This window comes from Halictus rubicundus, chromosome 6 (genome assembly GCF_050948215.1).
Source record: "Halictus rubicundus isolate RS-2024b chromosome 6, iyHalRubi1_principal, whole genome shotgun sequence".
Classification (NCBI taxonomy): Eukaryota; Metazoa; Arthropoda; class Insecta; order Hymenoptera; family Halictidae; genus Halictus; species Halictus rubicundus.
In genome coordinates this window covers 11,522,595-11,548,688 of record NC_135154.1, presented here as the reverse complement: position 1 = coordinate 11,548,688, position 26,094 = coordinate 11,522,595, and the positions used below count along the sequence as shown (strand labels likewise).

At 46.8% G+C, this 26,094-nt stretch overlaps 1 protein-coding gene across 4 annotated transcripts in view; it reads right to left on the bottom strand.

Annotated features, from left to right (window-relative positions):
* The window catches only part of Ten-m (teneurin transmembrane protein Ten-m), a 52,194-nt gene extending 41,330 nt beyond the window's left edge, over positions 1-10,864 (bottom strand). For 3 of the 4 annotated variants that reach the window (XM_076789857.1, XM_076789856.1, XM_076789859.1), the window contains exon 1: positions 9,926-10,864. In XM_076789857.1, the coding sequence (XP_076645972.1) occupies positions 9,926-10,064 (139 nt within the window). In that variant the 5' untranslated portion in view covers positions 10,065-10,864. The remainder of the gene's footprint in view (positions 1-9,925) is intronic. The other variant, XM_076789860.1, reaches the window with a different exon arrangement.
* Between the last annotated feature and the right edge of the window lie 15,230 nt (positions 10,865-26,094).

Genomic DNA, 26,094 nt, shown 5'->3' with positions numbered 1-26,094 from the left:
GTCAAGGCCCTGTTTTACTTTTCCTCCGGTCGTCGGTGTGTTCTCTCGTCCCACACCTTTTCACCGAGATCCAAGCGACAACCGGAGCGTGGAAAAGTCGTGGCGGTGGTCTCCTCGCGAGGAATTTTTCTGGTGGGACAGAAAGGGGGATCGAAATCAAAGGAGCGGCGGCCCGTGTGAATTCGAGTGTGCGTCTGGGATCTTTAAGCGACCATACACGCGCGCGACTCGCTTTTTTCCACCCCTTATTCTCGTTTTTCCTCCTTTTTTTCCCCCGTCCAGAGAGCGGAATAGAGAGAAAGACCGACCAGGAAAAAGCGCGTCGCGGCGACACGCTCGACTTCCGCTCATGACCGATTAACGCCGATTAAAATTTAGTGACTCGTGAAATTCGAGCGTTATTACTTTTTCGCCCCTGTCCGCCGCCTTTGTTCTCCGTTTGTTTTCGACGCCAACGCTCGCAGCCATTGCACCGGACCGCGTCTTCGATTGACTGGATGTTTTAAGGATATCTGATTTTTCGTCGGTTCCCAAATTTATCTACAGATTCCATAATTTTTCATCGGGTCCAACGTCTTTTTTTAGGTCTCACAATTTTTCTGTAGGTTCTGACATGATTCCTACAGGCCCTAGAATCTTTTCGCAAGCTTCAAAATTTTTTTATTAACTCTACAATTTTTTAAAGATCGCTGGAGGCTTTTGCAAGCCCTACGATTTTTCCATAGGTTCCGACAACTTTTCTAGACGCTGTGAAATTTTTTCGTGGGTCTCAAAAATTTGGTACGACCTCTTCGTATTTTTAAAAATGCGCTAGAAGCTTCCACGAGCTCTGTAATGTTTCTGTAAGTCCCGATGTCTTGTTCACAGGCCCCAGAGATGTTTAGCAAGCCGAAGCAGTTGTTTGACGACACAGCATTTTGTTGTAGGTCTGTGAGAAGTTGGCAGGACATTGATAATTAAAAATTGCGCTGCATCCGCGGGTAATTAAATTCTGGGGCGGGCTCAAAGTATCTCGGGACACCCTATAAATGCGAACGATGCCATAGTAAGAAGCGAGCCATTAGAAATCCCGGTTCGAAAGTTCTGGGTAGGGATCGGCTTGCTCGCTCGCGCGTTCTTAAATCACCGCTTTCTTCACGTAGGTGAGCTAACGGGGCCGGCGGCGGCTGGCTGCCTCCTCCGCAAAGCGGAAGGGCTTTAATTAATAGTTGGACCGCGCTCTCAGATTCTATATCACCGGATTACGTTATGGTCTCGGAGCCGAGGGCTCCACAAGCCGCAGCTGATCACGGAACGCAGATATCGGCGCCGGACGATAAAACGCGAGAGAGGAGGGAAGCCAAGGCGGACCGAGAGATCGTACGATTCTTATCGATTGTTAATGGCATCGATTAACGAGTGCCGATGTCAAAAGCACGCCGGAGCTTGTTAACGCCCACGTGTCGCCCCCTCTGCCTCTCCGTTAATTAATTCCAAGCGCGGAGCCTGTATCCTCCCGGGTTGAATATGAGCCCCGTCGTTTCGCGTTCGGATCGCGGATTTATGAACGCGGAAAATGGAAACGCGTCCTACTTCGTCGCCGAGGAATAAATCGCTTCGTATAGGAAATTGCATTAGCCCTCCCCCGTGTTCCTCTTTAATGCCGCCGACGTTTCCGCTAACGCGAAACACAACGCGAATTCTGTCCGAGCACGCGGACAATAAACCCGCACCCGAATACAGATGTAAAGGGAACCCGGTCGAGCAATAAAAACCTGGCACAGCTACCCTGCTACCAAAACACCAGCACCTTTCGCTTTTCATAAATTCGAAATGTTTCCTAAAAAATGCTACAAATTCGCACGTATAAAAAACGTTAAAAAATTTTCTCGGGAACGAATCTGCCATGGATTTGAAGACCAAAATGTTGTCTTCATATAGCCATAAAAAAACTTCGCGTACGATTTTTTTTTAGTCGATTTGTCAAGCTTTGAATGGAAAATGTACAACTTCACGATAATATGAGGTACACCACGAGGGTTCCCATTTTTCTTCTATAAAACAGTGAAAAAAAATCGTAGGTCAATTTTCAAGGCCTCGTTGCAAAGAGGAGGCTTCAATCTTCGAATCCGTGGTAGATTCATTAGCGAGAAAAATTTTTCAGTGTTTTCAGAGCCGTTCGAATTTGTGGTATTCTCGTAAAAGTTTCGCTGTGGAATCGCGAACGTTTCGCGGGCCCAGGGTTAATTTTATCTGTCGCAAAAAAAAAATCGCATCGGTTTTTTATTACAATTATCGTCGAACGAGAATTTTTTTTGTTCAAAGTGCACCGCCGCGTTGGAAAATGGCTAGCGTGGTCGAATCCGCGGAGTGGTGCACGGCGTTACTTAACGTTACATATTATTACACCGCTGTTATCGCTGCGTTAAGTGTTCCAAGTTACGAGCCGCGTGGAGCCGGCAATCTGTCACGTGCGGAAAAAGTGTAAAATGTTGGACATTACGGGCTATATGGGTCAACGATCTGCCTAACCACCGAACGCGACGTTTCAAGAAAAAATTCCTCCGCGTTTTTAAAACGAGCCGCCATATCGACGATACGTGTAATTTAACGATGGTTTCGCGAATGTTTCAATTTCCATCGGCTATTTATCGAATTTATAGAATTTACGGAAATCCACAAATCCCCGTTTTCCACGCTTCCCCGAATAATTAGGGAGATCCGTTTAGATGGCGGACCCGGTCTAGGAACACTTTGCGAGGTCCACAGAAATACCATGGTGCAACGCGCCTACGCGCATCTGTCGCTTTCAATTAATTTTCGCGCGAAGGTTGCCCACTCGCCGGTTTGTTGCACCCTGCGGCTCGCTAAACTAACAATATGGATTGTTCGCCGTCATATCCGCTCGCGAAACGTGGGGACTTTCACTTGGTGATTCATGGAGACGGCACCTAAACGCTTGTTTCTTCAAAATAAAAATATTTTCGCTATTTCATAGCACTAAATACAACTCTAACAATATCTCCGGGTGCTTAAACCCTAATCGATCGGTTCCGAAGCTCCTCCGCTCCAAAAAGAAGAGCATAATGCCCTACTAATCCAAATACAGCGATACAGAGTTCCGATTCGAATCGAGGCGCACTCAACGCGCAACCGTTCAATCTTCAACAGATTATTTAATCTAATGTTCGCTGGCGTAGAAATAGAACGCGAAGCGACGTTGCCCGGGTTTGATCGTCGGTGACTATGTCAAGAGCGAAAGCCATGATGCGGTGCCGTGATCGTTTAACACGCGGGCGTGTCTTTTCGCGGGAGCAACGAAGCGCAATCCTCTGCTCAAAAGCGCCGAACTGTGATCCGAGGCTCGCACCCACGCAACCTTGCCAGGCTGCCAGTTGACAAGACCGTTTTGTTTCAACGAGCAATTTATCTGCTCGCCGCTCATTGTAACAGGAATATCCTGAGTCCGGCGACGACGCGCCGCGCGATGGTGATTCATTGGCGATGCACTGCGTCACCGTTCAAATTGCGAATAATCGTTAACGCTACATTCGACACTTCGTGATTCCCGGCCCCGTGTTAATTGAACGTTCCGTTTGAGCGCGATTGTCCAGGGAAATCGGGCCTCGATAATCTGTTTAGGCGGATCGAATATCGCCGGGCCGTTGTTCGCGACGCGTGATAAAAATTGACCGTACCCGATCCACGCTCTTTACGTGGAAAAATTAAAACAGCGATGACAGGAGAGTCAGTCCTTCGGTGCTTCAGAATTTTGATTGTCTTCCTAATTTTGTACACGATCACGTGTGTAAAATAGACGATTTCGGATGATAAAGAACGTGTTGACATTTTTAGATGTAACCGGATGAGAAAGGATCCCGTTGCTGGTTGTGCAACGAGTCGAAACACATCTCAGGACTGCGAGGACATGTTTTTCGTGTCTACACGGTTGTCAAAATTTTATTTCCCCGCATTGAAATTCCGAGGACGAAACTGGAACGTTGTTTTCCTGTTCGGTTCTCGTGGGATCGTTTCGCGAGAGCAGCTTTCGCGGTTGTTCAAGTTTTCATAGGCCCTAGGCACGGCGTCGAAAGCGCCGAACGGATAAGGCGTCCTGTCGGAAAGGCCGCTAACAAGCGTAGAAAGTATCCGCCGTCCCGATTATAACATTTCGCCGGGCGAATCTCGCCCACCATCATCGCGCGCCGAGCGTCTCCATGCAGATAGGATCGAACAGCGATAATGGTCGGACACGTGGGCGAGGAACGAGTCGGCTGTTTCCCGGCTCGGAAACAGAAAAGAGGCTCGCATTGACGTTAGCATACATGGTCAGAAGACGAGCCTGTCGGTCTTGTATTAACGTTTATCGCACGCGAACGAGCATGGAACCGGTCGGTCGGCTGGTCGTTTCGAGAGACAGCGAGAAAGAGAACCGCCCGCTGCCTTTGCCCGTTTGCCGGCGCGTCTCTTCCTCGCGATGTTTCAGTTTCTCACGTCGTTGCGCAGCGGCTATCCGCCAAAAAAGAGTACAGCCGCGGGCATTAATTATTCCACCGCTCGTTTCCGACCACGTGGATTACACTCCGCAGAGAGGCTGCAATCCCTCCCGATAAATTCTGCCGCTATCAGACCTTGGGATCCCCTGAATATTGGATTAATTCGGGTAAACGACGCGTCGGACCAACCCGCCCCGTTAATCAGATCACCGTTGCTCGCGCCGAAATCATTTTTATAGACACGTTCTACAGTCTAAATCCCGTCACGGCTTGCCAACCTTCTTCCCGGACGAAAACGATCGAAACCAAGCTACAATGCGACATGCAATAGGTACACGTTAGCGCCTACGAAAAATTCTAGAATCTTTTAGTGCTCCAACAAAAATTGTGCAGCACATGAACAAATTTTGGGGCTTCCGAAAAAATTCCAGGATCGGTAGGAAAGATGTCTGGACATACAGAAAAATTGTGGAGCCCGGATACATTTTTTTAAAGCTCTTAAAAAAATTGCACAGCCGTACTCAATCGTGGATTCCGAATGTTTCCACTTTTAGGAAATGTTGAAGGGTGTTTCAGACGAGATAACCAGCCCGTGACTATAAAAAAATCGCCGAAAATTGTAGTTTTCGATCGAGGGAAGGGCTCGACTCTTATGAAAGACACGGGGGACGATTATATCGGTTATCCGCGCACGTTACCGGCAGTCGGTTCGCAGAATGTGATTGCCCGAGCGAAAGTTGGATAGAGCAGAAGTCCGGGTAACGTGAGGAGGAATCGTGGGGCAGGGGCCAGCTACCCCAAAAGATCGTCTTATGTGACCTCGTCGGGCCTCCTCCCAATATCCACGATCTGCCAAACGCAGAAACCCTCTTTCTCTTTCCTTAACCTTCCCTTCCGCTTCATCTCCTCCCTTTATTTTCCTTCCCTCCTCCATCCTTCCTTCTTTTACGACGTTAGTCCCCCGGCTGTCCCATCGAAACGATTACTGCATCGATTTTAACCTTGGCTTTGCGGACTTAGTTTGGCCACGTTCCTCCTCCTCCTCCTCCTCCTCCTCCACCGACGACGACGACGACGACGACGTCTCTCGTCCCGGGACACGAACGCTTATTCCTCCGGAAACGATTCCTCTTCGGCGAGGAGAACGAACATGGCGGATACAGGAATTAGCTGGAATCTATTCCGCTCTGAAATTTCGGAGGAAAGCACGAAATCCTGCTGCTGCGAATTATTTTACCGATCTACCCACCCCCGTGGTGTCGTTCGAATTTGGGGGACGGTCGTCGGGTTTAAAAATTGTCCAAGGGAATTTGACGCGGATCTACAACTTCAGTAACTCACTTCAGCAATTAGGAAGCTCGGTTAGGTACCTAATACGTTATTTAGAAGATAAATGGTACACTAGGTTCATGGTGCACTAAAAGTTACTATTTTACATTGTAAAACTAACAAAATTCTAGTTACTTAGATTTTCAGCCATTTTTACTGTAATTTGTGCTCAGAGAAACGAATCTATTGAACAACTCTTCACAAGTAAATTCAAAAATTTCTAAATTTCTTTTTAGATATGAAATTGAACCTTTATCAATCCGTTCTGGTACTGTAGGTACACATCGAGGACATCGGTGTACTCTAGGGGACGTTTTTCAATAAAGTCTTGTGAGTGTTCTAATGAAAATCTGCAACGTTATCATTCTGAAACGTGCAACGTTCGATCGGAACGGTTCGCAGCGATGCAATCGGACGCGAGAATAGGCGTTCGAGGATCGGTCCGGAAAGATTATCGCCTGATCATGATAATTCGTACTTCTGATGGCGATTAGCCCTCGTTCGAAGCTCGGTCGAAACTCGTTTCGTTCTCGATTGGCAGCGATCGGCGCAGCTGCTCGCGAATATCATCATCAGAGTGTCAATGGATACAGGGAACGATGGTAGCCAGCAGCAGCAGCAAAAGCAGAAGCAGTGGTAGTTACAACCCTGACTCGACCACGCGATGCCTTATTATGTAAATTTAATGACGTCGACGATTCGATGCACGCGCGCGCCCGTCCGTTCCCATGGACGTGGTCGCGCCTGCGTGTGACCGAGGCTTAAGCTTTCCGCCCCGGGAACACCTGATAAACCGCGCGACATTTGGAAATGTCAGCTTGATAAATACCGGCGGCCTCCGCGAATTTCTTACGGAAAGGAAAACGTCACCCGAGTCACTTTGCCCTACAACGGCACACTATTTTTTCCACCGCTCTTGGAGAACACCAACGGTGAACTTTTTAAACGACTACGACCACAGACTGCCAATTGACTACCCCCAAATGCTGTCGGATCTTTTTATAGAATACAGTCGTACAAATTTTTACTTGCAAATACTCTTTCGAACCCTTTATCGACTAATTTTCTACGATATTCATTGATGTTGCATTTTGTAGTTCCAATGCATAATTCTGTGCCCCAAATTATTAGAAGTGTGTCTTCTAAAAATTGGAAACATTTGGACCTTTCTATACAATCAAATATAAAATCGTTAATGTACTAGATTTTTGCAGGTTCTCGTACAGATTGGCTGACATTAGCAAATCTGTGTTTTATCAATATGCAATTTGTTCATTTTCGCCGGACGCTTTCACGAGTTTCGCTTTGTTCGGAGGTGCGCAGCGTAAAAAGCGAAACGAGTGGTTCGAAAGCAAAGGTGTCAGGTATTGTTCTGGCAGGATCAATCACGAGGTTGGCGACACAGTGAATCGCCGGCTAAACGGAAGTTTCCCTTCCACAGGGTTCTTAAAACCGGCGAATGTGTTGCTCCGGGTAAAATCGATCCGCGCTCGAAATAGAGAGGAGGCTTTTATCACGCGAACAGAGCGGCCCGATCGCTGGATAAGCCGAGATTTCGTGGTGGTAATCGATACACGCGGTCTAGAGCCCCGGCGCATGAATTTACACGGGGATAAATTTAGCGTATAGCGATTTGCATGCACCACGGTGATAAGTGCCGCCGTGGCTGTTTCAGGAAAATACGTGCGCCCCCGTCGCGATGCGATGCGATGCGATGCGATGCGATGCAATACGCTGCGATGCGTCCATCGGGCAGCAACTACGTCATCCAACCTGCTTAATTGCCCGCGAGCGGCTCTTTCGAACTTTCATCGCTGTTACCTGACGACGTTATGATTTATTAACTTGCTGCCCGGTCGAAACGTCTCGAACCCCGCCCGGCGAGATTTCGAACGTAAAAAGCGAAAAACCACTGCGCGTTGCGTGTCCACCTTGAGCGATCGGCTCGGGTCATGAATAACTTCCGCCGGAGACGTTGAAAAATTATTTAATAATTGCCAGCTGTTGATAATGACGACCGCAGTTCGATAGAGGGAGCATTGTTCATTCTGAGAATCCACGATTTCTAATTTTTAATTGTAAAACACCGTCTCTGCATAGTACATTCGGTGAAATCGAAGTTGACAGGCGACGACTTTTAAAAATTAAGTGTTCGACACTTTATTTAGAATCTACAGGGAAACGGTTGACCAAAATGTCATTTCATTGTAAATATTCATCGGGTTGAGAACATTTCGTACATCGGGAAATGTTTTCGTGACCGAGCTGTTCCATGTATAGACCGTTTCATACATAACGAATGGTCTCAAGTGACAACAAGTCTGTTCTTCGATAAAACATGAGACGGACTAAAGTTATCCATTCGAGAACGGCTGCAGCGATTGCATGGGCGCATCAATGACCGCAATTTTTTAAAGCGCCTCATACAGATCTATTCAAGTTAATCTATCATTTTTCACGAATTTTTGAAAACACCAGGGGATTCGTGAAAAATTCAGTGTAAACTGTTAAGACGAATATATAGAATGCGGAATTACATCGTTTTTATTTCCATGTGCAATTCGTTTAAAAATTCCACGGGCCAACGTCGCCGATAAGAGAGACTCCGGCATAAAAATACAATTTCGTTCGACCCAACAGAATTTTGTTTCACCGGCTCGAAATCTCGCGGAATTTTCGCCTACGGGTCTCTCTATTTCCTGCTTCGACGCATGAAAAATTTCAACGCGTCACGATTTGGAAAACGTCAGCGTGACAAATATGTTCGGCGTGATAATGCAGTTGCGTGACACCACCTTGCTACTCCGAAGGGATGTTTTCTTCATTCTGCTCTTTTTTTCGAGGTTAGCGTGGGATGCAATCAATTTCAGTCAAAAATGCCCCGTTTTATTCTTTTCGTAAGGCGCGGCACGTTTCTTGGTGCACTATTTTCTGGGCGCGCCATTCGAACGTTATTTCCAACTGTCAAAAATGTACTTGCCGACCGAGACAGAGACAAATTGGGAGACGACCTCGATCTGTCCGTGTGCTCCAAAATTAATTTTCACGATCGCGCAATTTCTCGCCGTTTGGTGCTCTCCAAATAAATATCCCGCACGAAGATACACTAGACGGGAAACTAAAGCGACAATTGGGGAAAGAGTGGGGAAAATTTTCTCTTTTTTCGAAACTCATTTTTATGATCGTACACAATTTTTCGTGGTTTGAAAAACGTCCAAGTAAATGTACTGCATCATTATGGACATCTTATTCGAATCGCCTGCTCCAAAATCAATTTCTTCGTGGACCAATAATGTTCTGATTAAATATTCCACAGTATCGTGGACACTGTACTCAAAGTACAGTAACGAAAAAATTCTCGGAACCGATCCAACTACTCCAAAATGAATGTCTACAATCACAGACAAATCTTCGTGACGTAAAATTCTTCTAAACGAAGACTCCAGAATGATTGTACCTTTTCAGAAGAATTCGGTAAGCACGCAAGTTCCAACAAAAAGATATCCTTCTGTCCTTCATTTTCTCGAAATTATACAGAGTTGACCGATGCTCGACAAAAACGGAAAAATGGATCACCGGCGAGAGCCGACATAGTTTCCCATACTCCGCCGATGGAAAACAGACGAGAGCATGATCCCGGGGTTCGCAATAATGATCGGCGCGGTGTAAAAACCGGGGCAATCAGGGAGGATCAGAGGTTGCCGCGTACCTGTCGTTCCCGATCGCACAATAAACCGTGAAAAGAGAATTACAGGAGGCGTAAGAAGAAGAAGTCGCCGGGGACGGTTCTCGACAATGATCGGGCCGAATATGGCTGGTCACGTATAACTCCTCGCGGAACCGCGCGTCCGGTAGAAAAATCGGCGGAAAGAAATTGGCGCGAACGACGGCAGAAAATCCTGCACGTCCTGCGGACCGCACGGACTGGTTTCCGGACGGAGAAAAACTCCTCTCCCTCTTTCGAGGAAGATGCGAGAGAGAGAGAGCAGAAACGGCACAGCACGTCACAGCAGGGAAAGGGGCGAGAGATGGAAGAGAAGAGAAGAGAAGAGAAGAGAAGAGAAGAGAAGAGGGCAGGGCAAGGGCAAAGGGAAGGCAAGGGACGCAAGAATACCACCCACCTCGACCACCACCGTAGCAGTACGTGTACTCGTTATAGTCCATGGACGGCCTCTTGAGTAATCCCTCGCTCGGCACCAGGTCCAGCAACGCCGTGGGATCGCACATCGAGACGAACTTCCCGTGATCCTCCTTGGTCATCGAGCGAATAACATGTTCCCGATCCTCTCCCCGGGCTCGTCAACCACCCACGAACGATCCTCCCCCGACGGAAACTCCGGGGGCATGCACTCACGCACTGCACACTCGCAGTTCGAAACCGAAATTTACCACCCCGATTGAACTGAACCGAACGACCTGCGGTTCCTCGTTATAAATCGCAGCATACGATTATTCTCAGACACTGACGCACCGAGAATACGAAAACAACCGAACGAAAACAATGTGCGCTTCTTTCTACACGAATCGGCCAACAGATTCGATCACCGAAAGTTCCCGGCGACGAGTATCCCAGACATTTGCATGCGCACCCCCGCCGGCTGGCCACGAGGGCGGATTTGCACGTAAACGGGTTGCGGGGACTCGAAGCGCAACTAATAGCAACTTTTCCGAGCTGATATGCTGGCGGTGTCTTCACGATCATTCATAGATCAGTCTCGCCCCTTGACAGAAACAAATCGATAGCTAGTATCCTGTTTTGCTGGAACTCTCACCTCATCACACGCGAAAGAACACCTATTAGAGTTCCACGGGGAACCCCGTTTCAGATTCACAATATTATTAGTACACTGTGCGCGACGTTCGATTTCACTCGGAGCACGTGGACCAGATCCGGTGGATAAATTGCACACCGGGCACCGGGGATGCACCGCGTGCATCAAACTGATCGGATCGGATCGGATCGATTCGGGACGCGTCGCGCTTTCCAGGGATCGAGTGGAAACGATTTCGCTATGGGGGCAAGAGTTGCCCCTAAACTCTGCTGTGCTCGACCCTGCCTGCCGTGTATCAAGCCAAAGACGAACCGCACGCTTGCGCGGTTACTGACAGACTGAGGATACAGGGCCAGCACCGATGACTCCCGACACTGTGGCGGATGGAGCCGAAAGAAGAGAGGGGGCAAACGAGCGGCGGCCAGATCTTTTGGGGTAGGGGCGGCCCGACGTTCGCTCGGGGGCGGTTGGGAAAGGGTGGGAAAAGGGAAAAGGGAAGAGGGGAGGTCAACAGCCGGTCCTCGACGATCGTCGCGACCACTACTTCACCGATGCTGCATCGGATAGCGTCGAACCACGCTGATGCGCGATGCTAACGCGGGCCGAACGATAGCGCGTGCATCGCGCCGACTTCTTTCGATCCTCCGCCATAGATCCCCGTTCCATCGAGCTGGTCCCATTGGATCCAGAGATTAGAACCGAGTGCACGTGTGTGGGAGCGTTTTGCGGAACGAATTGTGCTGGCGTCCGTCGATTTTTTATCCCGCTTTCAGAGTGACAGTGTCGTTCGAGCATTTCGTTCGGTTGGTTCACTTCCGTGTGACGACGGTCTTTAGATTGTGCGATTCTGGAGCAGTTTTTGGAGTAGGTTTAACACTTTGACTGCCAAACTAGAAACCTCAAAAATTCCATAAAATCGAAGTCAGTTATTTAGTGAAATGAAAATTGAAAAAAATTAAATGTGTGATATTGAGTAGTGCTCCAACTTTCTTGCATTTTACAGATCCTAATCAAATTCGGTACAACGAATATATTAACGTAAAAAAATTCATTTTAAAACCTGGACAAATAATTCCGTCACCCACATGGCAGTCAACGTGTTAACTGGACCGGAAGACATTATTTTTCGAGCAATTTTGTTTGCGAATCATGTACAGACTGCCCACCTTCACGGCAGATCAGTGATGGACGAATGAAAATTATTTTAAACCGTTGTGTACGTTCTGTTCCAGATACCTCGAATTTACGACCGCGAATTTTCCCTCTTTTTGCCCTTCGACCCAGGTAAACTGGATTCCTCGAATCTTAAACTGGAGGAGGTGCACGTGTCTTTGGCAAGTCTAGTCAGTTTCTACACAGTTGTAAACTTTGTTAACACGTCGAATGCTGCGTGAATTTTGCGTGCTTGGTACAAGTTTAATTTATTTCGTTTATAGAAGTGATCAGCGTTAGTTGGTTACTGGATAACGAATTTCTCACCTTACACTGAAATATAGTTCATGTCGGCAGTAATAAATTTACGTTTGATGCTATTAATTTTATGACAATGATTTTGGAGCGATACAATGGCGCCGGTGAGACTACCATGACGTTCAATGTATTAAATAACATTTAACAATAGAGTAGCAAGTTTCAACCGAAGTGTTCGTAGAATTCAATTACACTGAAACATTACCCTTTAGATTTCAGCTCTATTTTAATTTAAGGGTTAGAAACCCTCCATTTAGCTTGAAATTTGAAGATGCTCTTAGAACTGGGTTTACGGGACCCGTCGAAATGACGGGTTCTAATATTTTTAATTTAAAATTATTAAGCCTCTAAGAATGCATACGTGACAAATTATTTAGCAAATTTATTTCTTTGGGTATATATTATTTTTAAAATGTTGCTAGAAAGGTGGGTAGCACGTTCTTGTTATTTTTATAAAGTAACGCAAAATAGTCACTCTTAGAACCGCGTAAACCTAGTGTTAAAATTGTCATGAGAATTCCCACACTTTTCGAACGAACCCATAAGGACAGTAACAAGCAATAAACAAGTTTTGAATACGACGGTGTTCATTATCCAGGGCGTTTAAGCCCGAGCAGAGAGAAAGGGAAGAAAACGCGAGGCGCGACAGAGAGTCACAAAGATTTACCAAGTGGTTTTATACGGGCAATTATGTTTCACGCCTCGTTCCGCTTGATTTTCATTCGCGATTTTCATTCGACTACGAACGACTTCCACGAACGATCTAGAGCCGGTATCGCGAACGAATCCCGTGGCCACGGTGAAAGTCGAAGGTGGCTTCGCAGTCTCCTCGGTGCCGTGCTGTTGCGTGATCTCTTCTCTCCGTTTTGTGCTTCTCTCTCTCTCTCTCTCTCTCTCTCTCTCTCTCTCTCTCTCTTTTTTCCTCTCCCTCGTCTTTTCTATTCTTTTCTTCCATCCTTTCTTCCCGTCTTTTTTCCGTGCCGCCGGGGGAGAGAATGAGAGAGAGTGGAGTTCTCCGCGAGAGACAGGTCGGTTGTTTTTGTAAGAATAAATTCTACCCGGACTCGTTTGGAAGCGGAACGATCGGTCGAGACTCGCTCGCTCGAGAACGCCTCCGCGACAAGCCGCGATAAATTGACTTGTCGCGGAAGCGTTCCTCTCGATGCGTCGCGGGAAACCTGACCCCCCTATGCAGAATTTAAAAGCACACGATCGTTTTTGTCCCCCGAGAATTTTCACCGACGTATCCGCCACGGGAAACGACTTCGAGAGCACGACCTCTTTTCGTTCACGCTCCTACGCGGGAAACAATGCATAATAATCGCCTCACGGGGTTAACAATCCCTGTCAATTCTTCCGTATTTTCTTTAAACTTTCGGACGGGAGGAAAATGAGTTCTCGAAGAAGTCTGTCGCTTTCGGTATTGGTTCGCAATGATTAGCAATGATTAGCGATTATTAAATGAATTTCACGTCAATCCCTGTACACTTGTGTGCTCCGTGTTCTCATAAAATTTACAAGGTTCCGTTGGTTGAAGTCTCCGAGGACGACAATAATTGTGGAATAAAATCTTCCAAGTCTGTTCGATCATTCTTGCGAACATTTTCGAATTTGTTCCGGTAGATTGAAGTCATATTAGAAGGGGAATCTAACAGCCGCGAAAAATCCGAGCACAACGGCAATTAGCGGTTCAAAGAAACGCTGTAATTTTACGATCGTTCGTTCCTAATGTATTCGCGTTCGTACACACGGCGAGACGACATTTAATCGATTTAGTGCTCGCACGACCGTGGCGTAATTAACAGAGGAGCCTCATCTTCATCGAAATAGAAACTTGCCATTCATAAACAGTGCTCGCATTGAGCGTCCCGGGCATATATCGATAACGTTATCCGCAGCGAACCGCTGATAACCGAAGAGTTATTAACGTCATTTGCCCAGTCTTGCGCGTCCCGTCCCGGTTTTTGACATCGCGCTCTTCTTATTATTAGCGAGTGAAGCTTTTATCAAGTGGCTGTCGGTTGATAGCGCGGCCAGAGAGGAGAGTCGACGTCTTCTTTTTCGTCGGTTTTCCTTTCGCTTTGTTACGAGCACCAGCAGCAGCACCAGCAGCAGCAGAGAGAGAGAGAGAAAGAGAGAGAGAGAGAGAGCGAGAGAGAGAGAGAGAGTTCTTTCAATATTTCCAACGGGGTCTGCCCCATTCATGGAATTTACAGTCAACTTAATGCCCTCGTAATGCATCGCGAATTAATGACCCAGCAACCAGAGAGAGAGAGAGAGAGAGAGAGAGAGAGAGAGCGAAAGAGAGGGAAATAATGAGTCAATGGTTAGTATAACGAGATTCGAATGGACCGCTCGGATACGCGCTCGTAAACAGTCTACTCTTTCCTTTTCGGACCATTCGGGGCGTCAAGAATTACCGGAGTTTAATCACTATAGTGTGCTTTCGCTTTCTACACAATTCCATTCCTCTCCACATTACCAGAAAATTTCTACCTCGTTCTTGAACAATTACTTTTCTGAGCGCGTCGTGATTTGTGAGGTTTACTCGATATATGTCCGACATATATCGGCGAGGAGATACTATTCTTTGATTCACGCCGAACACAGAAAAGAACAACGAGGATCTAGAGGCCTCGTTTCAGGGCCCCTGACGAGGTATACCTCGCGGCGGTGGGGCTTTTATCGGCTAGGCATTTGGGACATATATAGAGTAAACACTGTTCTCTTTCATTTTTAAACGCGCCTCCTTTTGTAGAGGATTTTTGTTCTGAATCGTGTCCGATGGATTCTACATGTTTATTTCTTGAACCAAAATGCGTGAACATCGATGCGCTGAAATACTTAATGTCATTGTCAGCAGACCGCAGGGAGCGGGAGTCGAAGAGAAATTTCTTTTCCGTTGAAAGGATCTCAATAAATTGAAAGTGGAACAGTCATTGTCTCGCACGGTGACTTCTGTGATAAATGCGTACAATCCGCAGTCTAATAATAATAAGTAAATAGCTCGTGGAAACTCCGGGAGGAGCGGAGAATTTGTTTAGCTAAAGGAGCCGAATAAATTGCTATTGTTACTCGGCGTATAATAAATGCGATGCAAAAGAGGGCGCGAATAGAACGAGATTGCCGAAGAAAGTGTATTCTGTTTCGCAAATACGCGAACCCTATTATAGATTCGGAGGGTCCCGGATGATCCATCACAGCGTTGGCCTCGAGACGCGATCATCTCTTCGGCGGGGGGTTGGTAAACGCAATTCTGCTTGCAAGAACTTTCAATAGCAAAGACGGAAGAGGGATAGCGAGTGAAACAGAGAGAGAGAGAGAGAGAGAGAGAGAGAGAGAGAGAGAGAGAGAGAGAGAGAGAGAGAGAGAGAGAGATAGCAATATTTATTGGATCTAATAAATTATACAAGCGATTCGCAGGATTTTACCGACCGCCGTGATTGTTATCGTTCTGACCCATTTCCGGCCACAATTACGCGAATCACTTTTATCTATTTCGTCGTCCCCGTGATGTGTTAGCCCGCCGCGTCGTCTTTGCTAGACAAGTTCATCGAGGCTAGTGGGAAGTCGACAGGTGGTCGAAACACTGAAAAATATTTTCAAGCGCGTAGTTTCACGGCGTTGTTATTTATGGGTGCAAGTAGCCATTACTCCGAACCAAACTCGGTACCGACGCGATTTATTACCGGAATGCTGCCACACAAATATTCCATACGATTTCATTTAATGGTTCAATTATTATTACTCTCATAATAGCGTCCTCAGGCATTATTAGACTGTTAATTTTATGCATTTATGACAAAAACGAGAAGGTGAAGCACAAGACATGTTATCTGTGATTTATTAACTAGTCAAGCCCGTTTCGCGTGTATACACGTCATCGAAAATTCTATCGCGGTGCGGTTAACGTTAATGAATTGTTAATTTCTTATCGAATAAAAATGTAATTCTTTCTCATTTTGCTTTCCTTTTGTCGTAAAATTTACAATAGCGGCATTTGGCCTGCATTCGACGTATATATACGTCGTTGCTTGATTTTAATTCCGCGCCGTGAGGGATTTTTAAAATTAAATTCCTCAGTTAACTGGTTAAAATTATTAAGGGAAGAAATCAATATCTAGGCTGGCCCTTTTTAATATAACTTAAAGATCCGTAGTCTGGTCGTTACACTGTAACAGAAAGTAGCTCAGACGTTTTAAAAATGATTGTGCAATGTTACCGAACGTGTAAAATGTTCGTACCGGTGTTAATGCTACAAGTTACGGTCTAAAGAATCGTGGAAATCATTAAACAAGCGAAGCAATGCATTAAACGCGCATAATTCTTAAACACGGGCCACGATGGATCCCGGGGGTGTCTTTCGGCTACAAAATGAAAGCAAACGACATAATAAAGAGATAGATAGCCGCTCTTATGTAACGGTACAGATCGTATAATTGGTTAACGCAGCGATTCAGCGATTCGAAAAATTGTCTGTTTCGTGCTGTACTCCGCATAAAAATCTATAGGAGAGGGTAATATTCGTTTTATTCCCTCGAGCAGTATGGTTCTCGTTCCTCGAGGTTGAATTACTACGGCAGGCCGCGCGCCGGTACAGTATCGGCCGCGTTCCGAATACCCTAAACGATCTTTAGGTCCCTGTCGGAGAACGGGTCGGTTTCCCTCGAAAAATCGGAAGGCCGGAGGATCGTCCCTGTCACGATACAGACCACCGTGACCGAGTAAAGTAGCAAGAAAAGGAATTGGGTCGCGCAAATGAAAATCGGTCAGCGGGCTCTGTTCCTCCGGAAAATTGAAAATTTTCCCGCAATCTCGCGGTACACAGGATACGAAATTGTTTTTTTCTGTTTTCCCTTCCGGTGTTTGTTTTTTTTTTTCGGCACGATATTGAAACGAAGAATTTCGAGGATTTAGCGAACAAAGCGGCATTAGTTTTAATCCACGCCGGAGGAATACTTTTTTTGTTTTTTAGACCGTTACCGTTGCAACGCCGCACGATTTTGCTGCGCACATTGCGCTCTTTATTCCTCTGTTTAATCAATCCCACGGTAATAACGTTTTTCACCTATTCCAGCTCGTCCTACTGCCACCGGCTCGCCGAACAAAAATTAACGCGCTGCGCAAAACGCGTCATTAACACTCGGAAGATTTCTTTTTACCTCTAATATAATAGATCCTTCATTGATCTCGCTACGCTCGATTGCTTTAGCAGTTCTACAGGTTTTTTTCAAATATAACAAAATCTTTTCTTGTTTCCTATTAGTAGGATGACTGGAATCGTGGCGGTCGTCGACCCATGATAAAAAAATACACAACTCAAATAATTTTCATTATTTTAACTTGAAACAAATCATGCGTGTACTCCAAACACTAATAAACGTATGTGCTAAAGTCCAATGCAGAGGGATGAATAATTATACTGGGAGAAATTCCTAAAAATTCGCGCAAAAATGCCTAAGAACCACGCAGAGAAGCACAGCAATTCTTGCATAGTGATTCCGTAGCAGCGCCACGCTACTTCAGAGAGTATTGCCACCCGTGTGGATCATCGTAGCCGCGTTTTCACGGCGAGAACCGGACCGTGGATCGAGGGGCGGTAAGCCATGGACGAGAAAAACTGGGAAAGCAGGGTAATCGTCGTATCTTGGACGAGTTAATGTCTTTATAGGAAGCTCGGCGGGAACACAGGCGACCCTCTATCCGCGCTAAATCCCTTTAATCCACTATCGACTGTAAAATAGTGAGTTAAGCCAATAAAACCGTGAAGCACGGTCCGGGGCCGCGCGGGAGGTCCGGCCAAGTCGTGTGTGATGATGCTGAAGAGAGCCGGGGCTGTTGAGCAGCAACGGTGTAAAAAGGGTTGCCACTTCGGGTTCTAGGAGAGGGGGTTCGGGGGCAACCCTCCGGGGCCCCGTGGCATCTGCATACGGGAATGATTGGTTCGTAAATTACGGAGCCCTGGGCAGTGACTCCTCTCCGTTGCACCGTGACCGAGCCGCTTGTTCTCGGTCAGACGGAGAATTCCTCGCCACGAAAAGTTTCTCGCACGGTGCACAACACGATGCGCATAGCGCACACACCGCACCGGTGCACGGTGCATCCCGTAGCCACGGGCCTGGATAAACACGCGTTCCCTCGGTTATAATGCGCGAGAACGCCGAGTATAATAATGGATCGTTCCTGAAAGCTTTCTTTTCAAACACCGAGCCGAGCCTGATCCCGCGTCCCCGCCATTTTGGTTCCGGGGTGAGGCGCCTTCGAGCCAAACCGGAAGTTCCGCGGCTGCAATCTGTTAATCGTAAACACCGCGATCTTATGGGAGTTTCTTTCTTCCCGACTGCCTTGGTCGGCGAAGTTAGCTACTGTTCAGGCGGTCTAGGAAAATATCGCACCCGGGTATAGATAGTTCTGAAATTTTAAGTCGAGAGCTTAGATTGGAGGTCCGGGCACGTACGACTTAAATTGAAAAGAAACTCGATTGGATCGTTAAGGCGCATTGTGCTTTTCTTTTCAAACAGGAATTCGGGAAGCCGCATATTTTCCTTTATCTGTCCGAACGCTGCCGAGGAAAATGCTGTTCAAAATAGGAGCCGAATGTGACGTGCTTTCTCAAAAATATATAGTTCCAAATTGTCCCTTCGTTTAACGTTGTTCGGTGCTAAAGAGACACGCGAGCGTTAACTTCGGTCTATGACAAAAATGGGTAGCCGATATAGACCGTAATGATAGACCCAATGAAAGTGATTAAAGAAAGAAAAACGTTCTTAAGTGGCTTGCGTATGTTATAACAAATTCAGAAAATTTTTATTTCACGTTTAGAATAATCGTTAATCGTGAGAAGCTAATCGTCGAAGCTGTGGCATGAATGGCTAGGATTTGATAGAGTGATAGACTGAAAGAGGAATTGATTCACATTTGAAGCAACACTAACGGATACAAATATAGGGTTAACAACTTCTTCCCGGTGCTAGTTCCTCTGCACGCAAATACCACCGAGAACATTATATTTCCTCGGTTCTATGATGCATGCACGTTTCATCTATATCAAAGGGGATCACTCGTCGAGCGTTCGTCAATAAAAATCGCTAGACAGAACGAGCCGGAACAACTTTTATCCCCGGCCGGCAACGAACCACTCCCATTTGAGGATATAATAAACGAAACGGCGAGGTAGCCAGCGGCAGAGGCGAGCTGGCTCGGTCAGGCGAGTGTTGAGACGCGCGAGAGAACAATCGTGGCTTTTTCTCTTTCGCCTGGGAACGAAATGAAGTCAGCTTCTCCCGGGAGAAGAGCAGGCTCGGATGCCTTGGGAAGATAAATGGAGAAATCGGAATGACCGAATCTTCCGATCGAGTTCTCTACTCGCCGTTCTCTCACCCCTCCCCTCCCCCCTCTCTCTCTCTCTCCCGCTATGAAACCTTTCCGCGCCGGAACTCGCCCGGGTTTTGCTTCCGTGAACTTTACGCATTTGTTGTAGCCGGCTACGCTGACACACAACTGGAACGCGCCGGGAATCTTCCTCGAGGACTAGCGAAACTTCCGCCGGCACGTCCCCGTCATGCTTCATAACTGTTAGCCTTGGTTAAACACGTGTTCGGTGTTCGCCCCGTTCGCTGCGCAAGAACACACCGGGACGCTAACTTTCGCGAATCTTGTCCGGGCAACTTGGCTCCGGGAGAAGCGTGCGCACGGATCAAAAAATGTCACGCATAGTTCTCTGAGAAAACAACCACGCAAGAGAGAGAGAGAGAGAGAGAGAGAGAGGGAGAGAAAGCTGGGCCCGTTCACGGTGATTAATCGCGCAACTTACAGTAATCGCCGCGTACCGGTTTCTTCGAATGAATTCTAGTCCCAACCCCCTGACACCCTCCGTGCGTTCTCGGACAATTTATAGCGAGCCGAAACGCTGCGATCGAAGACGAATTTCGATGCGGCCATCCACGCTGTTTTCCACCGCGGATTTTTCTGGGGAACGAAATTTTTCTAGCTACGAAATGGGAGTTTGACGAAAATGTATTTCTTCCCCCAACAAATTCAATAACGATGCGATATTCTTAAATTCTTCTAACGCCTCCATAGCTTCGTTACTATGCGTTCGCGACAAAATTGAATGGATGTAATTTCGATCAGTAGAGAAGCGAAAAGAATTTCAAAATACAGTGAGTTCTCGATATTTGTCAACAGCACGGGTCTTTCCAGCGTCGTGTATCGTCCAGGAGGCATAGCCGTGTTATGTTTACACTCCTCGGCGTCCGAGGCCCCTCACGGGGTATCCCACGCGGTAGTGGGGATAATCCCGCGACGTTCATGACGCAGGCCTTGGCGACATATATAGAGAAATCACTGTACCTATACTGTTCGTCTTGCTGAAATGATTGAAGAAGAAAAGAAACTCTTATGTGGTTCCAATGTCTTAGAATTGATGAAGAAAATTTGAATTTTCCATAAAAGTCCGCAGCCTAGTAATAAATTGCACACAATCGAGGACAATGGAACCAAGGCCCGGCCATTGGCTCTCGTTTTAATCTAGCTGTGCGTAGTTAGACTTGGCTGATAATACCGCGCAACTACTCTCTCTCTCTCTCTCTGTCTCTCGGTTAGCAGTCGAACGCCAGGGGATCCTGACTTCCTTAATACACTCCCTTTCCTCACGACAAACAGAAGATCTTATCGGTCGAGTTTGCCCGTATCTCACATTGTTTTCCCTCGGGTTCCGACGCTCGTCGTCCCTTATTTCAGTCCGTACGGCCAGTTCCGGCTATCCCTTCGCCGTCAAGAGGTTTACTGGTTGCGTGGGACGAGGCCGGGGGAGGGACACTATATCCCCAAGAGCCGGGGAAACCTACGGTCCCTTGCAAATGCCGCCATTTTTTCTCCCCTACCTTACCTCCGTAAATCGACCGAGCAATTTTTAATACAATTTTGCCTCGCATTCGTATGCCTGTGACGCAAACGACGATTAACGCGACAACGGAATTTTCATTGTATTCTCTGCCGTTTCCGCTCAGTTTTTACTCCTGTACCGGACTTTGCCAGGCCTAAGCCAAATCGGGATAGAGCCACTTTTATTTAGAGAGTTTCTGTCTCGTTTTGGCAATCAGGATATCCGAGTAGTGTAACTTAATTTCTATCAGTCCGTCTAGTTTTTAATTCGCGTGCAACCCGTGCACGCTGTAGATGTTAAATTGATTTTCATAGTTCTCGAGTGATCCGATGCGGATCCAGTGCACACGAGTTAATTAATAGAAGTCCGAATGCAGCGCATATCAATTTACATTCGGTTACATCATTCCGGTAAGCTGATTTTGTTAGATTTTACACGGAGCTTCGAAAAGGTCTGACGAGCACACACGGAGAAGCTTTAGCGGGATACGTATCGTATAATGATCGTAGTATTCTGGTTTCGCGAATTGTCATGATGCAGATTCACGCAAGGATTTGCGCTGAACGTGTTCGGTAAAATACGGCGTGCGCTTTTCCTTCAGTTCGGAGGGTCCGACATGAGCCGGGATTCGTAATTTTCTGCTTGTCATCGCGTTCCATTTACCGGGCGACGATAGTGAAAAATAGTTAGCCGTGTTCATCGAACAGGTTCAACGTGACTTAGCAAGTAGCGCTTCGAAGGGTGAACGATCCAGCGGGCAGAGTAATTCTTTAAACGCATCCTCGGCCACCAGATGTCCGATTCAATAGCCTTCGCAGGAAGCAATCATATAATCGATTACCCATATTGTCCTCTAGAAAAGAATGGCTGCGTCCCCCGACGTTCTAGATCCTGCTACTTACCCCCCCCCCCCCAAAAGCGAAACAATTTTTTTCCTGCAACAAAGTGGCTCGCGACATCAAAAAATGTTCAGAGCTCCGAGAATTCATTGTCCACGAGTTTCCAACCTGTCGTTTGCGAATAAATGCCAAGAAAGGCGTTACAAACGTGGAAAGCGAGACGCATCGTTGCTGTTCGTTCTACATTACTTTTTTTTTAATAGGCTTCTTGTGTGGATATAGACCGGGGAAATGTTGGCAGCAATTTCCTGACCTTCGTTCAGCTCTTCCATCCATCGCCATGTATTGCCGACGATCGATGCCACGGGGTACTTAATTAATATGGTTAATTAAGACGGCACACAAGCGAATCGATAATTACGTGGACGCGGAAATCAATATCGCCCTCGAGAACATTATATAACAAGCACAGCTAAAAATACCGACACCTCGTCGCTCCAGCAATTCCATACCGGGCGAGTCCTTCTACGAAAACCATGGCAAATTATTTCTCGAAAACACCGTTCGTTTCTACCAATCGATCCTTCGTTCAACATTTCACAAACTTGACAGAAATCTACCATTCGAGGATAATCGAGTACAAAATTCGATTCTGCGAGCGTCAGGGGCAAGGGAGCCAGGGCATTTCGGATAAAATCTCGGGCGCAGTTTCCTGGGCGTAATACCGGGAGAAGAAAAAAAAAAAAAAAAGTACGGCACAATAATGGGTCAAGAAAATGAGGGAGAAAGGTAGGATCCGAGGTGAACGGCGTCTCGCGGATTTAGATCTTCGAAAATAGTTTTCGAATAGCGGGGAAGGAAGGAAAAGGTGGAATAGGAGGATGCGAAAATCCGAGCACAATGGGGGACGCCTGTCGGGGTCGGAGACACTTTCATCGCGAAGGGGGAGAAAGAAAGAGAGAGAGAGAGAGAAAGAGAGAGAGAGGGAGGGAGTTCTTCTCACGTAGGGGTTGCGCGAAGGGGTTTAATGCCGGCCGGGTGAGAGCCGAATTCGTTTTTCGTCGCGATACATCGCCCGGTTTTCAATGGAGGAGAGACCGGCCTCCATTCGGGGAACGGGTGACGGAAAGGAAAGGGCCCAGGGAAGAACGAGTTTCTCATCCGAGATTCTGGAACGTCTGGGATTACGTAAAAAAAAAAGGACTAAGTCAGATTGCACATCGGCCAGATGGTAGGCAGCCGACGAGCTCGCCCTCGTAAAGCTAACCCGGTTCCCCGGCGCTTATGCGAGTCCTGCTTCGGCATACCTGCTGCAACGATGCAACCGCCTTCGCCGCAGAAAACGCATTTTCTGACCCTTGCTTTTTACGAGTCGCTCCAACTATGCTTCTAATGCCGTTCCTCGCTTTTTCATGCTAGCTCCGTTGCCGCTGCTGGCTTTCGCGACATCGTGTGCGGTTGGGACACTTGATTAGGCTCTTCATACCTCCACTAGAACCAGTTGGCAATGATCGTCTTAACGATACTCTTACTTAGAGTATTACTATTTTTCTTTTCACATTTATCGTTGAATTAGGTTTTCTAGTGGGACTTTTGCGATTAGGACAGTTGACGAAAATTTTCAAGCGTTTAACCAGTTGCAGCAGTCTAATTATAAAGTATTTAGATTTTATGAAATTCTTGACGGAAATATTGATACAGGCCAACAGATCAATGGTCTGGTGAGAATAGTTTCCTAAGTCTTTATGGTAGTATATTAATAGTACCTTATTGTAAATTATTCTTTCGTTTAAGAGAACTGAGATGCAAGAATGATACGTACCAAAAAATGATTGAGGAGATAAAAGAGTACGCGGTTGTTCTCCAGCGGCGAGCAATTCATTCAGAAAGATAAAAAAATTGACTAGCACTCGAATGCAGTAGATTTAATAATATCTGAGATCTCTAGACGTCAGTTTAAGAAATTTATTACGTGCAACGATAGCGTCTCGAGGAATCAAAAGCCCGTAAAAGTTAATCGAGGTACCCGGGAGGGTGAAAGTAATAGTTAACGAGCCGAAAAAGATCCCACGCGCCATCGCTATTCATTAAAATGTTACATTAATAAACGCTGTGAATGGTAATTCCGTCGGATCCCAGATAACAGGAGGATGAGCGATGTTAGAATCAGCTGAGTCTAATTTATGTGAAATTCGCCGGTGGTTTTTATTTATAACGCAGAGAGGATTTCCTCGGTCCCGTTGGCTGACGGGTAAATAAAAGACAGTAGGTGTTTCTCTGACCACCAACGGAGCTAGTTCTACGGGCCTGAGGATTCTTCGTGGACCACCAGATACGAGAGATTAAATGTCCGGTAACTAAAAACTGGCGGGACCAGTAGTTTCGGACCTGTCGACAGCTTTGATCGCCGGCTCGATGATTTTTCGGTATACCCCTTTCATTTTCTCACGGAAATTGATATCGGAGAGAAATACTTCGATTTTCCCTCGGCTCGGAACCCCGGTAGAAAAATTCACCGCGGGCATCCCTTTGACATCGACTTTATAGCTTCGTAAAACTTTAACGGCTCATTACCGTTTACCAAATATTTCTGTCGTTTCGAAACCGTGGGGCAACCTGTAAATTACATAAAAATACTAAAGATTTACCGAGCTGTATATTTTCAGCGAGCGACACATAATTATAATGTTCGTCGGCACGGAAAAATTCCTGGAGAAATTCCCGACTGCTAATTACGGACTCTTAAACGTCCGTTAACTTTCTGTACTCGAATTTCTAATTGCCCGTGGATATTTGAAAGAGTATTCACTTGCCGCACGACCCAGTTCTGTTCGAAGAACAACTTTATCGTCCTAACATTTAATTACCGAGTGCCTGTTAATAAATTTCTCAGCTTGTTAAAAAATGAGTGTCGCCCACACGTGACCAACGAGGGGCACTTGACGCGTTACGAACTCGTTCCACTGCCTCGCGGGGGCGGAGAAGATTGAAAAGTATGAAAAAATTCCGATCGGCTCCACCTGCCTGAGTATGAAGGAGCACGAAGGTGTCAGGTTAGCAACCGCGCGCGCGTTTAGGTCGCGGAGGAGTCTCTAACAGCCTAACCGTTCTCGTACGCGAGGGACTTAACCGCGCTAATAAATACTTCAAGCAGAAAATCGTACGCTTCTTTACGAGCGTGGCCGTCTCGTTGCAAGTCTCGGAGTGCCTCGGAGAGTCTCAGGTATACTCGGTGCCTACCTGACAAGTGCTCGAGGCGCGCGGCGTACTAATGATAACTAACGGGCGTCCGAGAACAAAGGATTGGAATAAATTTTCGGCGGTCGACAATGCGCGCGCGAGCGAGCGAGCGAGTAGACGGCGAGGGTGGGGTGTCGGTTATTTTCTGGCGTTTACGGACGCCGATGCTAATCTCGAGGAGAGCGCGCGCGCGCGCGAGAGAGAGAGAGAGAGACGTGGAGGCCCTACGGGAGATCCCCGGCTTCTTCATAGGCCGGCCATCTGACATCCAGCTTCCACGGAGCGAGCCGGAGGAATCTCTGCGGCGGCTAGGCTCCGCTTGAATTATGCTAATGCTCTCACCCACGTTACCGATTCGACCGGGCATTTACGAACGTCTGGCCATGCCCGCCCCTCCCTCCCGTATCGGTGACAATACGTTTCAACCTGACAATCTCTCTGTTCCTGGGTAGTACAGGTTTCTTCAAGGTATTGTCTTATTTCCTGGAAACAACCTTCGCCCGCTGTGGCCCGCTACTCGGAAACAAAAACTCGGTGACGAACTGTTTACGCACCCGGGACACTTCATACGAATTCTCGATACATGTCAACAACACGAGTCTTGCCAGCGCCATGTATCGTCCAGGAGACATACCCGAGCGGTGTTATGTTTACAGTCCTCGGCGTCCCCTCGCGGTAATTGTTAACAGCAGGTAATTCCGAAAGGTTTCGAAATTTATTTCAGCGTGGACAGGAAAAACTTGTGTGGTCTTCCCTGTTTTCAATAGTCTTGAATATGGAACACCGTGACGCACATGTTTATATGGCCGGGAAGAAAAGCCACGGTGGAAATGGAACGAATAGCAGACCGAACGGCCTCATAAAAGAAAATCGGGATGCTCGGTCTCGTCTGTTTTCGAACGAAATAATATATTCTCTCATTTGATCAGTAATATGCGCATATCTCCAACTTCCACCACTCGATGTTTGACAAAAGAGAGGGAAGAAATGGTTCATATGGAAATGAGCGAATTAGAGGTTACTATTATGTAAATGGGGCAAACAATGGCTCCTATATGGTGCAAGAAAGGGAACGGAGTGAC